This window comes from Lissotriton helveticus, chromosome 1_1 (genome assembly GCF_964261635.1).
Source record: "Lissotriton helveticus chromosome 1_1, aLisHel1.1, whole genome shotgun sequence".
Lineage (NCBI taxonomy): Eukaryota > Metazoa > Chordata > Amphibia > Caudata > Salamandridae > Lissotriton > Lissotriton helveticus.
In genome coordinates this window covers 86,200,327-86,215,896 of record NC_136057.1, presented here as the reverse complement: position 1 = coordinate 86,215,896, position 15,570 = coordinate 86,200,327, and the positions used below count along the sequence as shown (strand labels likewise).

Sequence of the window (15,570 nt, the reverse complement as noted above, 5' to 3'; positions counted from 1 at the left end):
GTCCTGGCCAGACGCATTGCCTTTGGCTTTGCTATCAACAAGAGCAACTGTACATTCTAGAGTAGGGCTTAGTCCCTACGAAATAGTTTTCGGTCGTCCTGCAAATGTTTGGGGGGTACCTAGACCGAAAGAATTTAAGCAGCTGGAATACCCAATGTTAATTGATTACCTTTTCGACTTGACTGCTAAATTGAGTCTTATTCACCAACAGGTTTTCGACGCATTGCCAGAGCCATCGGAGAGTCCAGGCCATCAGCTGAAACCGGGTGATCAGGTGGTCATCCGAAATTTCGCAAGAACGAAAAATCTTCAGCCCAGATTTATTGGCCCGTTCCAGGTCCTGCTAGCAACGAGAACTGCTATTCGTGTGGCCGGAAGAAGGAATTGGATCCATACGACTCATGCTAAACGTGTGCCTCTGCCACTTCCTTACGACAACTGGGTAAAGAAAGGAATCGGTGCCTCTGAAACGGAACAAGTCCCCAGGTTCATACCTTTCAGCGATGCAGAACTAATCACGGATTCACCAAATTCTGACTCTCCTCCTGAAACGGCTCTTTTGAACCCTGAACATTTGTCATCTGCACCAAAAGAACATTTGTCATCTGCGAACGTGAACATTGCCACGTCAGCTGAAAATACATTGTTTCCAGATCAGACAGCTCCCGCAAAACTGAGATACAACTTACGTTCTCGCAATATGGACAAATAAAGCAGGAAACTGCCTATTTTCAGATTTGAATTTGCTATACATTGCCTCCAGCCAGGAAGTTTGCTAATACTTTGTATCGTTTCTTTTTGTTTTAAAATTGCCTTGCCGTCTGGGTAGCCGTAGGGTCGTGGCTGTGTGCCTAGTTGAATCTGCAGGGGTCTGACACAAGGTCGATCTTTCTGTTAGTTCTGGGAACTCCCAGGGCTGATAGAGGCATTTTCATCTACGTACACATCATCAGTGGTCGCGAACGGTCGTAGAAGATGGAGCTTCCTGAGCTACAACGAGAAAATGTAATTTATGTTCGCAGAAATAGACTGTACAGAATACTACACCGCAAGTGTTTTCTAATGCAATGTGCGGTTACATTTTTAACTGTTTTGATGACGCTGGTGGGTGGAATCGTCTTTGGCGTACATTTGATTTTTGTGCCAATAGCTACAGTACCTCCCCTTGATCCTACTACTTCTACGGTTTCTTCTATGCATTCTTTTCACTCATTTCCTGAACACGAACAAGCTCGACGCTCAGAATTTATTAATAATACATTTGTACAGCTCTTGCATCAACACCAACTGATAGTTAATACTACAAACTGCTGGGTGTGTGGCTTGATACCTCACACTATGGATAAAGGCATTCCCTATCTAGTCTTGCCTTTTAGCTATAATGGATCATTTCAGGCCTTTCAGACCATTTTTTCATATGCCCTTGAGACCTATCCTCCGCGTCCACCACGGTCCACTAAATACAACTCAGCCAACAAAGCTTTAGTCCAGGGAATTATTGATATGATTAAAGACGTCAATAATACTCCATCTTATCCTAGAGATGAATTACTGGTGTATCTGAGTTGGAACTCTACAGAGTATCGCCTTAGTTTGGGAGAAAGCAAGCGTAAAAGCTCCACTTCAGTTTGGGTCGTGCCTCACCGAGGTCAGGTCTGTTTGCAAGGAAATGGGAGAAATCCGAGAGCTCAGCTAGGGAAGAGTGAGTGCGTTGAGACTTACGTATTTCCGTCTAACTCCTCCCCTGCCTTTCTGACTGCTAGGGGTACCTACTTCATTTGTCAGGACAGAGCATATACATGGCTGCCTGCTGACTTTTCAGGTTCATGTTATATTGCTCGATTGTTACCCCCGACATACACTGCTTCTTCAGATTATCATAAACCCAGATTAGCAAGAGGTGTCTTCAGCAAGGAAGATACCGCTGGTCAAGAAGCTGGAGACTTCTTCAAAGGTTTCCTTCCGTTTTGGGGGCCTATGGCCAATAGTAGAAATCTTCGCCAACTAACACGGGTAGTTGAATCTACTATTACAGAAACTGCAGGTGCTCTTAGTAACTTAACAGCTGAGCTTCAGGCGGATCGTCTCATGACGTTGCAGAATCGTATGGTTCTAGACGTAATACTTGCAGATCGAGGTGGGGTATGCAGAATGATCCAATCGAGCTGCTGTGTCTTTATTCCTAATAATGCTCCAACAGTCTATGAAGCAATCTCTAAGCTACACAAGATTTCCGACTCTATACACGTAGATAAGGGAAACTGGTCCTTCATGGAGTGGTTTTGGACTCTGGTATCAGCGTGGGGATGGAAGGTTCTGATGGTTATTGGTGTCATCCTAGTATTTCTGTTCTCGTGCTGTCTTATCATCCAGTGTGGTCCCGCTCTGTGTAGTCTCTGCGCTGCAACCTGTTTCAGGAAACCACCTGCATTAGGAGAAAAGGCACGAGGCAGGATGATGATACAACGACATGTCGCTGACCTGATGAGCATAGAAATGGACTCTGACTCTGATATAGACTGAGTAATTGCCTATGTAAGGGCAAAAGGAGGGTCTGAGGTTCCGTGACGATTTTTACTCGTGTTTGTAACACTGTCGTAAATACATAATTTTGATATCGGTGAACCGCAAATGATCCATCTAGTATATCCTGGTGTTTTCGCTATGCTACGAGCAAGAGCACTCCTGTTACCAACACATTTGTGATCTACCCATGGCATCCATCTTAGAACACGGAAGCCATTTTGTATTCCTTGCCCTCACATAGTCAATGGACACGCAATGACCTCTTTTCATTTGAGGACACGTAGGCTTTAACCGGCAATTCACCTTGCTAGTGACACGTGCACCTTAGGCCAGCAACGCTGTAGCAGCATGACTCGGCAAGAACTGCCTCCCCAGCCTGAGGCCAGTCCTGCTATACTGGTTCTTGTGTTCATTGGCCTGATCATGATTAGGCGGCCGAAGCTGGTAACCGTGCCCATTTACGACCCACAAACATTTCTTATCCTGTCTTTCTATCTTCTACACCTGGCTCTGCTCCTTTCCTTCTGGGCCTCTATTAGGGGGAGGTAACGAAATTTACGATGAGGCGGTCCGGGTCTTGAATGAAGAATTGACATGGGATTATGATGGACTAGTGGGAACCCCTCATTTGTAATGTTTTGACATCAGATACTGTTGACGATTCCTGTGCAACGCCAAATATTTACTGTATAAAACACGAATGTTTAGAACTGTGGTAACATGTAAAGAATTTGCCTGAAGCCCAATATTTAGTATATAAGGAACAACCCTCTTTGTACAAATCGAACAGGCTCCTAGATACTGCCCATGTGTAGTTTCTGTGACTTCTGTGTCCCTGCAGTAATAAACCTTTGGTCTTTGACGCCACCATCGAGAAGCCCGTGTTTCTGTTTGTTTGTGTACCAAGACAGGTTGAACTCCGGGGTCTTCGGGTGTTGTCCCTGACACCTCTGGACGGAACCAAAAAAAGTCCAGAACTCCACCTTAGGTGTGCCTCGACCGCCGTTGTCCCTCGGACAGAAGGAAAAGACACAGGTAAGTGTTTTTGCTTTATGGTTTAGTCAAGGGAGGATGTGAGGGATAAATAATAGCTATGCATAAATGTCAAGAGAGGGTGTAGAGGTTGGAGCAACCAAAAGAAAAAGAGTAGCCGATGATTTCTGCTCTTGTCTTTGTTTCCGTCTCACTTATTTCCTTTTCCCTGGTTCCCTTTCACCCCTTAGCCTCCCCTCCCGTCCCTCTCTTACTTAGCCCCTTTCCAAAAGCCCCGTAGATGCCCACGCACCTGGAAGAGCCAAGTCCCTTCGGGGCCATGGCGTGGTGACTCTGTGTCCTTCAGTGAGGTCTGTCTTCTGGTTCGGCTTTCCCTCCTCCGCCAGGTTCGGGTGTTCTGCTCGCCGACAAGCTGTGACCTCCCCTGGGCTCCGGTTCTCTCTCTCGTAAGGCTGTTAGTCCTTCTCTGTCTTTCCGGTCTTCCCCGCTGGTTTTTACGCCTAGCGTTCTCATGCCGCGTGTAGCTGGACCAACTACTGACCAACCTGACGCACTCTCCGCCCCCGCCTTCTTCAAGTGTGTATCCTCTGATGTCCGTCCTCAGCTCCGGCTTAAAGGGGCCGCCTGCCGATTCCCCTCTCTCCACTTCTTGATGACAGCAAAGCGGACAACTGGTAAAAGGGGACTGTGAATATCAGAGGGGAGAAATATATGAAGGGATGGCATGGCACTCCTTATCCTCTATCCCATCGTCTACCACAGGGGCTACCTGACACACCCCACCCCCAGACGCACCCAAAAATAGCTTATCCTAAAAACCCACCTCCCAAAAACAAGATACCAAACAAAAGGAAAATCTTACAAGCTTCAGGTGATGTCCCTAGTGTCTGAATGCTAGTGTTTGTTTAGGTTTACAGGAGTCCAGATGTTACATAGCAAACCTTGTCTATGCATGCCGTGTATTTTTCATTCATTATTGTAGTATTTATGTAATCCACTCATCGCGTACCAGAAGGGAGATGTGGGTGGCTACAGTTGTTTATATAGCGCCAGACTAGATCTGGTCTATGTCTCCTGCTCCACAGCTTGTACCCGTAAAAGTGCATCCCTTGGAAGCAAATCCACTTGTATTCCAGTTTAAGCATATTTATTCTCATAGAATCACTTTCAAAATCCACTGTTCCGCAAGTAAATTCAAATTCAGTCTGCCCCAGTTCATTTTGGGTGTTCTCCCTTCATCAGGGGGCGCACGTGAGAAATCTATGTTGTATGTTGTGTGCAGAAAATAGTGAAATAAGAATTAACCTGCAATGCAATCTAATCCTACATATACATAAATGAATAGTTTACTACAGGTCCTGGTAGAGCCGAACCGCATGTCTGCATTTGTGTTATACCAGGGTCTTCGCCTTTTCAATAGTGAGAGCTACTTCTGATCTACTGCCTACATCACGTGGCTTAGCTAAGGGTAGATGAATGCCAAGCAACCTAATTGCGCCCCTTGAGTGCCCAGTCTTGCGGCAGTGAGCACACAGCATTTGTAGCACTGGGTTAGGAAAGGTTTACCTGTAGGACCCCTAAGCCTTTGTAGCACTGTTAGGTTTACCTGCGGGACCCCAAGCATTTATGGTACTGGTAGGAATGGTGTATCAGTTGGGTCCCAAGGGACCCGTTTTGTTCATTTTATTCTTATTAACGAATCCCATCTGAGAGGTGAACGTTTCACTGAGGGTTGTGGGCTCTTTGTCATGCAATACATGGGATGGCATTGTTCTCTCTAAGTGAGTGTGAAGACAGAAGACTGGTGAGTTGCCCTCCTGTTCATTGGCTCCTGTCCAGATCCTGACCCCGGTTTAACAATTCAAGATTAATGTTCAGTAGTGGCAGTCACAGTATAAGAACTGTGAGAAGACCTGCTGTATAGTTTTCGCTGTCCTAGTAAATATACCTGCGCTGATTGCAGTGTCCGATTTATTAAAAATTGCACACAGGGTGCCCCTTAGAGGGGTCCCGTAAAATCTACCACTCCTTAGTGTGGTCACCTACTGGCCTGAGCCAGCCTGCTACCACCAGTCAGTGTTCTGTCCTCATGGGGAGAGTGCCTGTGCACTTCTAGGTCAATAACAATGCCTTTCCTTGGTGGAGGTGCTCACACCTCCCCCTGGTCAGGAAGAGCCATCTGTGGTAAGGATTTTCAAAGGCCTTGCCGCCTTTGTTATGCGACCCCAGCTTCTCCTGTTAGAGGGAGCAAGCAATCTTCCTTTCCTCACCCCCTTTTAGGCGCAAGGACAGGTGGGAAACCTTAGATACAACAGGAGGCGTGCCCCCCGCCCCCTCTGTTAACTCCATCCCTCAGGTGCTGGAGGCGAGGTGAAGTACACTTTGTAGTGCCCACCCTCTTGAAGATGATGGGACTTATCCAATCAGGGCTAGGACTATGTCCCCTTCCCACAGGAGGTGGGCATGATAGAGGGTGTAGACACCCCAGGAAAGGGGCCAATTAGCCTCTACCTGTCACTCCCTTGTAACACCCTTAAATCAAGATTTTAGGTGTCATCCCCAGGCCATGAATTTCAGTTCTTGGCGACCTAAGGGCACTGCAGCCTTCTCTGCTGGTGAGGATCTGTAGAGAACTATTGTCTTGGTCCCAGTCCTACTGGCCTGTCTGCATCCGTGGATGATCCAGAACCAAAAGTCAAGTCGTCTTGCAGCCCAGCGACCTCCAGAACCTTGGGAGGACTACCTGCCTTCGATAAAGGGCAATCTAGTTTTATGTAGTGTGATTTGGCCAGGGAGTGTCAGGACAAGACAAGCTATGTTACTCACTCTATATTTGCAGACTTTGTGTTTTTGGTCTAATCACTCTCACTAATGTGCACTGTATTTCGTAAGCGTCTTATCCTTCCACAGGATGAGTCAGTCTTGTCTGGGTCTCTTTCCTGTTTCCCGGCACTTAAATGGCACACCGAACACTCGAGGGAGCAGTGACCCATCAGCAGGCTTTTGTGGAGCACTTTGGTCCTGGTTGTAGGGCTGCATTCAGTAGGGCACCCACTCTGTCTTTTCTTTGCAGTTGCCTGAAGATCGGTGGTGATGGACGGAGCATCTGAACCAATCAAACACTCACACCCGGTCAACAGATCTGGGTTGAATCCATCACCGTTCTTTAGCCCACTCTGCCACCCCAGTTCAGACATGGCCATATGCAAATCAGTCTGACCCTGTGCCTCATGGGAACAGGCCAGCCCGAAATGCCAAGCCATGCCTTCCCTGGACCGGAAACAAGCTTCTGAGGACCGGTTTCTGGCATTTCAGCCGTCTTCAGCCCGGCTTGCTTGAATCCAGTGACAAAGTGAGCAAGGGACTCACGTCTGAGCATACCCTGCCAACTTATGGCGAACAAAGTGGTACAAAAGGGGTTTGTGATGGACAGAGCATTTCAACCAATCAAACACTCACACCCAGTCAACATATCTGGGTTGAATCCATCCCCTTCTTTAGCCCACTCTGCCACCCCAGTTCAGACATGGCCATATGCAAATCAGTCTGACCCTGTGCCTCATGGGAACAGTCCAGCCCGAACTGCCAAGCCATGCCTTCCCTGGAACGGAATCAAGCTTCCTAGGACCGGTTTCTGGCATTCCAGCCGTCTTCAGCCAGGCTTGCTTGAATCCAGTGGCAAAGTGAGCAACGGACTCAACGTCTGAAGATCAGCAGTCCCAAGATAGCAGTCACACCTGGCCTGTCTGTAAGTGCAGCCCCTCTGGAGGCCCGACCGTCAGCAATTGAGCCCACACTGTGGCCGGCTGGACCACAGGCGTAAGCTCAGACAGGGTGTTCGACACTGGAGTAGTTATTGTCCCTCATGGGCCCCTGACACAGAGTAGTCAGAAATTCAGCAGCTAAAAGCCAGACTCAGGCTCTCCAGGAAGTCAGTAGATTCAGACTCTGTTGTGTTCAGAATTTGGCAAATGCAACCTTGAACGGGCCGGTTGGCAGCAAACAATCGTCCAACTGGGCCTCTACAATCACGTTGTCGTAGAGTATTATTTTCTGCCTTGAACTGTTGCGAGAGTCTTGTGGGGGGGTGTCCCTCAGACTAGCTGGTCCTGCTGGATGGCTTTCCGGCCCGCCCTACAGATAACGAGGAGGTGTTGGACATTGCTTCTTCCAGGACAGCCTTGTCCTCCTGCTGGATAGTCAAACTCCCTTCCCTTTCTTACCAGGCAGGCAAGCTTCTAGGCAGACTTCTAGGCTCTTCAGGACAGGTACACAGCTTCTCCATTAAGTAATACAGCCTGACGGTGATGTCCGTTCAACTTAGATAGACTGTCAGGCTGACACCATCCCTGGTGGCACAGCAGGCACCTGAGTACTTGTAGAGCACATTATTCCTTCGTAATAGAGGACTTTGAACTAGGGTATAAAAAGGGATGTATGGTCCCACTTGCATACACAACTGGCAGGCAGGAGATGCAGTTTACTCTGTCGCACTCTCACATTGCATTTAAGCTACGCACACCGATACTCTAAACACGCACTTGATGTTAGCGCAAAGTCTGTGCACAGGCATAGAAATGGAGCATTACATGTGTGTGTCAAGAGGACGCCACTCCACTGACCATGATGCAAAGATCACATCAGGCTATTGATCCTTACAACAGGGTGCATTGCCACCACCACTCTATCTGGTAACAAGTCACAGGACCGGTCCAAGACCTATCATAGTCCCTTGTTAGAAGTTGCATAGTACTGATGTGGCAGAAAAATATCATGTAATTGTTTTTTTTTACTTTGTGGTAGATTTACCCCAGCAACGTGCAGTCACAAGTTTGACCCCATTGACTGGGGAGTTGCCACGTGGAACAGATTCTTCTGCCTGTCAAACCACATGCCATTCACTATTTCATAGTGTATTTCTGCTTTTATTTAGCACTAGTTTTAAGCAGGGGAGGGAAGGGGAACGAAATTTCTAACAGAGGGAAAATTGTGTGTTTCCCCCAGGTTGTACAAAACAGCATAAGTCTTCGCTGCTTTTGCTGCACCCAGAGTCTTGTGCGTCTGTTCAGTCTAATTTTCCTATCTGGAAAAAATGGTGTCCTGTTTTTCTGCACCGGTACATCCAGGTGCAGAAAAACCTAACAACTGATAATCAGGTGGAATAAAATTCATACTCTGAACCATAGTTGAGGGATAGGTCTAAGCATAGTCCTCGCAATACACAATAGATTTGCGTGAGGCAGAGGCCAGAACTCCAAAGTCAGGATACCACGTACAAGTAGGTGGCAACTCAGGGCAGGGGAAAAATGCCTGTTGTCCATGGAGGGGAAATACCCGTCCCAGAAATCTACATTACAAATTAATTAATTGTATCCTTTTTTAAATATCTGTTTGGTGCCAGTGCATATGACTTTAATTTCTGCCTTTTGGATTTTATGTCACAAGTCCTTAGGGTGCATGTATCCTTTGTGAGCTTAATAAAATGTTGAAAATTCTTCAAATCCTCACTCGTACATCCACGTACTCTCAGACTACCATTCTACACTCTGCTCTGTCTGAAAAACAGCTCAACATTTTCAAAATTCTGCATTGAATTGGCTTGTAAATTATATTTTTGGAAATCTACATGTTTAACTATTTAATTTTAATACTATAGGTGATTGAAATTACTGACGAAGAAAGCAAGATTTGCACTAGGCAACTGAATGTCAGTGCCATAAGAAGGATTATTTTGAAAAACTGAAGGACATCCAGCATTCTACGTTTAAACAATTTCCAAAGTCTAGGTGTGGCGAGGAAGTGGGAGCTGAGGAAAGTACTATACCTGTAAGTGAAGTCTCTAATTTAGCATTTCATTAACCCAGGGCAAAGCCATATCTGTGCACAGAATAACCTTCATCTAAAACATCATGTAATTCCAGAGAGGAAGCACATACTGCATAAAAGAAAGCTATAACAAAAGGTTTCTTCTGCAAACCATCAAAGAAAATTCGCTGAGAGAAGACTCCGAAGCTGACATTTTAACAACCAAAAGATTGGAAAATCACCTTTGTTCAACAACCGTTTTTAACCAATTACGCAAGTCTGAGACTATCTGCCTCTGGATAGAATACAACGACCCACTCTGCTCACTCTTGCGAAAACCTTAAAAATTCACCACTTTATTGTGTTCATGACCATCTCAGATTGTTTCCTTTTTATTCTGTACTGTTCTGTAATTCTATGTAAATCGCCTCAACATTCTGCTGTGCATGCGTGATATGTAAAACTGTTAAATATAAAAATTGATTAAATGAGCACCGTTGTGCTATAGGTAATGTAAATAAATCCTCGTCTTCAGAAGTACAAACCTTAACCTTACATCAAACAGAAAGGGTAAAAGGAACTGATGTTCTGCGACTCGTGATTCACAATAGTACTGTGCACGTTCGAACACCCTCAGTTACTGCCATTACGTCAGTTCAAAAAGGTACTTATCAGTTTAATCATTAAATATCAGACTAACACCTTATCACTGCATTACTAAGAACCTATACAAATAGATTTGAGAAAAACTTCAGTCACAAAATAAGTTATTGCCGGATAGGCTATAACCTAAAGACTATTATCTGCTAGAAACATTTCGACAGGTGTTACAGGGCTGTTTCCTGACATAGTTTGCTCTATTCAAGCGTTAAGAAGATTACACACAATTTCTTTTAGAGATAAATGCTGAACATTATCTAAACAAGCCCGACTCTAAAATCGGATTCACTCTTACCGTGGCATATAAGCAAGAGAAAACTAAATGTAGAGATATTAACTCTAGGAATACACCTTACAAAAACACGGACTGTGAGAACAAATTCAGTGTTCAAGCCCGCCTCAATCTGGGCAAATTAACCGATGTTGGGGAAAAAAGTTACCTGTACCTAAAAAGATACAGCCATTCATCTCATCTCACAGAATTTGACAGAATGCACTCTGGGAAAAACCTCTCTCAGTGCTCTGAATGCCAAAAAAGTTTCAGCCGTAAATCTTATCTCATTGAGCATATGAGAAGCCACACTGGGGAAAAACCTTATCAGTGCTCTGAATGCCGGAAAAGGTTTTGTAACAAAGCGAGCCTATCTCGACATGCATTAACCCACTCTGTGGAAAAACCTTACCAGTGCGCTGAATGCCCAAAAAGTTTCAGCCGTAAATCTTATTACACTGATCATATGAGAATCCACTCTGGGGAAACACCTTATCAGTGCTCTGAATGCCAGAAAAGGTTTTGTAACAGACCGAGCCTAGCTCGACATGCATTAACCCACTCTGTGGAAAAACCTTATCAGTGCGCTGAATGCCAGAAATGTTTCAGTGACAAAAAAGGACTCACTCTACATACAATGACCCACACTGGGGAAAAACCTTACCAGTGCTCTGAATGCCAGAAATGTTTCAGTGACCAAAGCGGTCTCACTCGACATACAAGAACCCACACTGGGTATAAACCTTTTCAGTGCTCAGAATGCCCGAAATGTTTCAGTTACAAAATCAGACTCACTGAACATGTAAGAACCCACACTGGGGAAAAATCTTTTCAGTGCTCTGAATGTCAGAAATGTTTCATTGGCAAAGACAGGCTTGCTCGGCATACAAGAATCCACACTGGGTATAAACCTTTTCAGTGCTCTGAATGCCAGAAATGTTTCAGTTTCAAAATCAGACTCACTGAACATATAAGAATCCACACTGGGGAAAACCCTTATCAGTGCTCTGAATGCCCAAAACATTTCAAACTTAAATCACTTCTAACTGCACATTTGAGATTCCACACTGGGGAAAAACCTTATCAGCGCTCTGATTGCCAGGAAAGGTTTTATAACAAACAAAGTCTTTCTCGACATGCAATAACCCATTCTGTGGAACAACCTTATCAGTGCTCTGAATGCCAGAAATGTTTCAGTATAAAAAGTAGTCTCACACGGCATAGAAAGATCCACGCTGGGGAAAAACGTTATCAGTGCATTGAATGCCACAAATGTTACAGTGAAAAAAGCTGGCTCATTCGGCATACAAGAACCCACACTGGGGAAAAACCTTATCAGTGCTCTGAATGCCAGAAATGTTTCAGTGAAAAACGCCTTCTCACGGTGCATATAAAAACCCATACTGAGGAAAAACCTTTTCAGTGCTCTGAATGCCAGAAAAGTTTCAGAGACAGAAGAAGTCTTTCTAAACATACAATAACCCACACAGGGGAACAACCTTATCCATGCTCTGAATGTCAGAAATGTTTCATAAACAAATTCAGTCTCACTCAGCATATAAGAACCCACACTGGAGAAAAACCTTATCAGTGCTCGGAGTGCCACAAATGTTTTAGTGTAAAAGGCAATCTCACTCAGCATATAAGAACCCACACTGGGGAAAAACCTTATCAGTGCTCCGAATGTCAAAAATGTTTCAGCCATAAATCTCATCTCACTGAACATGTGAGAATCCACACTGGAGAAAAAAAATTATCAGTGCTCTAAATGTCAGAAAAGATTCAGAGGTAGAGATGGTTACAAGCGCCATAAGAAAACACACCATCAAAATAATTCAGTGCTCCAAATGACAGAAAAGCATCAATTTTAAACTTAATCTCACTCTGCATGAGCAGACGCACACAGGGGAAAAGCATTACCAATGCGGTGAATGCCAGAAATTCCTATTTGATTGGCACAGCCTCACTAACCATTGGCGACTCCATACTGATGAAAAACCTTATGAGTGCTCTGAATGCCAGAAAAGCTGCAGAGAAAAACGCTATCTCACCATGAGAAACTCCACTCTGGAGAAATCCTTATGCCATAAACGCTTGAATCTGAAAGACTGTCTGCTTCATGATAGACTCCGAACATCAAGGGGCCCAAGGGGGATTTAGACAAGGATACAGGCTGCCCCCCACTCACCAGAATCCACAAAACACTATGCCTGTCCTTACAAATAGGTGAACACTACCACCTCTTCGTTATTTCTATGGTTTATGAGTAATGGGTATATCTACCTCCTACTACCTGTTTTGTTATCTCTAATCACTCTTTGTATGGATACTCATGTATAAAATCAAGTGTGTGTGTGTGTAACCTTGTTCCCTGTGCTGATCTAATGACCTTCTCTACCCTTCTCTAATGGAAAAAGGGGAGGGGGGGTTGGCAACGCCTCACGGGAGTAACCACCAGGAGGATGTGTCAAACTGGTACTCGCTTGACTCCCCACTATATCATCATCAGCAGTTGCCGACCCTGAAAATAAAGGGGATAAAACTGTGCACAAAAGAAAAAACTCTGTGTAGTTACGTGAGTGACCCTCTTAGCAATAGGACCTATCCTCCAGGATATGAGTTATAGGACCCACCCAATTAAAAAGAACTCTGCTCCACTAGCATTTCCCACTTTATTCTTTGCCGTGTGCCTGTTCTAATTAAAAACAACCAACATGTTTCATTGCCGCATTATACCTTACCGGCGACTTCATCAGGGTTATTCTGGGTCAGCGTGATTCTTGCACTTATCTTTTGATTTTCTCCCTTTATTGTACCAGGTCGCCCTATGTTGCAATGCGTACCAGGCTCCCGTAGAAGAAAATGGTTTTGAAAGAACCCCTTTTATCCGTGTGTGGGTTCTTGTATCCGCCCTTTGGTCGGTATCGTTTGTGCAGTCAATTGTGGCCTCCGCTCACCCTGCTCGTTCCGAACGAGCAGGGTGAGCGGAGGCCACACACCAAAGGGCGGATCAACCCGACAGGCTGCACACGTGTCTGGTTAATATCTTTTCCTGGATGTGTAGCTCAGCACTCAAACTCAATGGCTCAAAGACGGAATTGATGATGCTGGGAAACTCCTCCCCCTCCTTGTCACTTAGTAGTTTGCCCAGCTGCTTGGGAGCTGCACCCACCCCCAAACAGGAGATTAAGAGCTTGGGGGTGTGGCTGGAGCAGGACCTTTCTTTCAAGACACACGCCAAAAAGACCGCAGGCGTGTGTTTTGGTCTGCTCCGGTCAGCTCGGAAGATTCTACCGCTCCTCCCAATGGCCGCCAGGAGACTACTTATCCAGGGGCTTATTGTCTCGCGGTTGGATTTCAGCAATGCGCTGTTTCTCGGGGCCCCAGAATCGACTTTAAACAAACTGCAGCAAGTGCAAAACGCGGCAGCCAGGCTCCTGACAGATCTTCCTAGGCGCCAGTCAGCTCGTCCTGCGCTGAAGGCGCTACATTGGCTCCCCGTACGAGAGAGGGTGAAATTTAAGGCTCTTTGTATGGCCCAAAAAATTCTGCAGGGGAAAGGCCCACCCATCCTGCCGGATATGGTTCAACCCTACAAGGCCTCTCGTGCCCTTTGTTCAGATCATTTTTATCTGCTACAGGTCGCGAGGGTTAGGAAGGCAAGAACCGGTGGTAGGAGATTCTCCATACATGTGGCGACATTGTGGAATTCCCTCCCCCTGCACCTGCGTCTGGAAACGAGCACCCTGCGCTTCCGTAAACTTTTAAAAACCTACTTGTTTCCCGCCTAACTCTTGCTGTTTCTTGTTCTGGCGTATCTTTCTGGATGAGCGCGGGGATGCCCAAGGGTAACCAGGCGCGTTATAAAACTCAGTAATAATAATAATAATAATAATTCATCAAGAAACTCTTGCAGGATAATTTAGGCTGCCCACATGCAACCTCCAAAGAAATTTCAGGCCTTGAACATTTTTAATTGCAACAAAATCCACAATTTGAGTATGTGAAAGTTACATAACTCGCAAGATCTTTACTTTACACAGAGAAGTGTTAGTGCTTGCAAAAATCAACAAATTGCCAAAAAAATCACAATATTAATGTCTCAAATTTTACTCCACCCAAAATGTTTCTACTCACCCTTGTTTCTTAACATATGACTGATATCTATATTTTCATGATAAGATTAAGCTTAGGTGGAGTTCCTCAATGAAGAACTCAGCGAAGTGACAAAAAAACTCTGGCGCTCTACTCGGAGTTCCGCGAGCAGCGGAGTGCGTTAGGGTCATTCTTGGTTATTTTGATCCAGGGGTGTTTGTCCCGCCCTGTAAAAATAATCGCGAAAGGCATCATGTGCAGCACAAGAGGGTGCAGTTGCTTCTACTCGAGCAGCAGCTTTGTCAATGCGAAGGAAGGTTTCTCAACGCGAGTGGTTGTGACCTGCCGCGACCACTTGCATTGAGAAATCCGATGACCAACTTTGAGAAATCTTGCCAGGAGGTTGATTTTGCTTGCCAACTAGACCTTGGCGACTCGAGCAAGGAAAAATCTCATCAGGTGGTGGATTTTCCTCGCTCCAGCACATGACGTTGAAGAGCGTGAGCATTGAAAAAAACCTTGCGACGCTCCATTGAGCAGAGTTTTTAGGAACTCTGCAAGCTCCGCGGAGTTCACCACCCAGAATTAGATAATATACAACAGCAGGAAAACATAACAAACCGGTTACTTGCCTTTGGTAACGCTCTTTCTGATGGATACTCCTTTCCCTGCAGATTCCTTACCTTGTGAATATTCCCCACATGCCAGACTAGATCCGCAAACTTTAAAGCAGTCCTGCTGCACGCAGTAGGAGACATTGTGCAGCTCAGTGTCGACGTCATTCTGCTCCAGAAGTGACAAGCAGAGACTCATATAAGCACTTCCCATGTGCACTGTGAACAAATACAGGGGTCTGTGAGTTCATTATCTCACAGGTCTGTATCACATATGCAGGCCCTGGCCATATATTAATTCACTATTTTTATCATGATTAGAATTCAGATGATGCCTTTTCATTTCCAAAAATTCTAATTGTATTCTCAGCATCAAGTGTATATATAAAGCGTTGAGTGATGACTGCGCAGTGCTCAAGATGAAAGTGATATGATGATAAAACAGTCCGATCCACATTTTGTACACAGAAATAGGGCTGTAAATACTTTTGTACAATACAAGTTAAGCAAAGGCTATTCTTAGAAGACATAATTTATATGAAATAGTCCCTGTATAGTTAATATTTTGACCGCTCCAGTTAATTACCATGGTCTCATCAGGACGGT

The 15,570-nt window shown here is 45.2% G+C and overlaps 1 protein-coding gene across 1 annotated transcript in view; it reads left to right on the top strand.

Annotated features, from left to right (window-relative positions):
- The first annotated feature begins 3,440 nt into the window (after positions 1–3,440).
- LOC144758811 (uncharacterized) overlaps positions 3,441–15,570 on the top strand; it is an 80,522-nt gene continuing 68,392 nt past the window's right edge. The window contains exons 1-3 of the mRNA XM_078646451.1: positions 3,441–3,561; positions 9,176–9,345; positions 9,441–11,880. Of these exons, the coding sequence (XP_078502577.1) occupies positions 10,476–11,880 (1,405 nt within the window). The 5' untranslated portion in view covers positions 3,441–3,561; positions 9,176–9,345; positions 9,441–10,475. The remainder of the gene's footprint in view (positions 3,562–9,175; positions 9,346–9,440; positions 11,881–15,570) is intronic.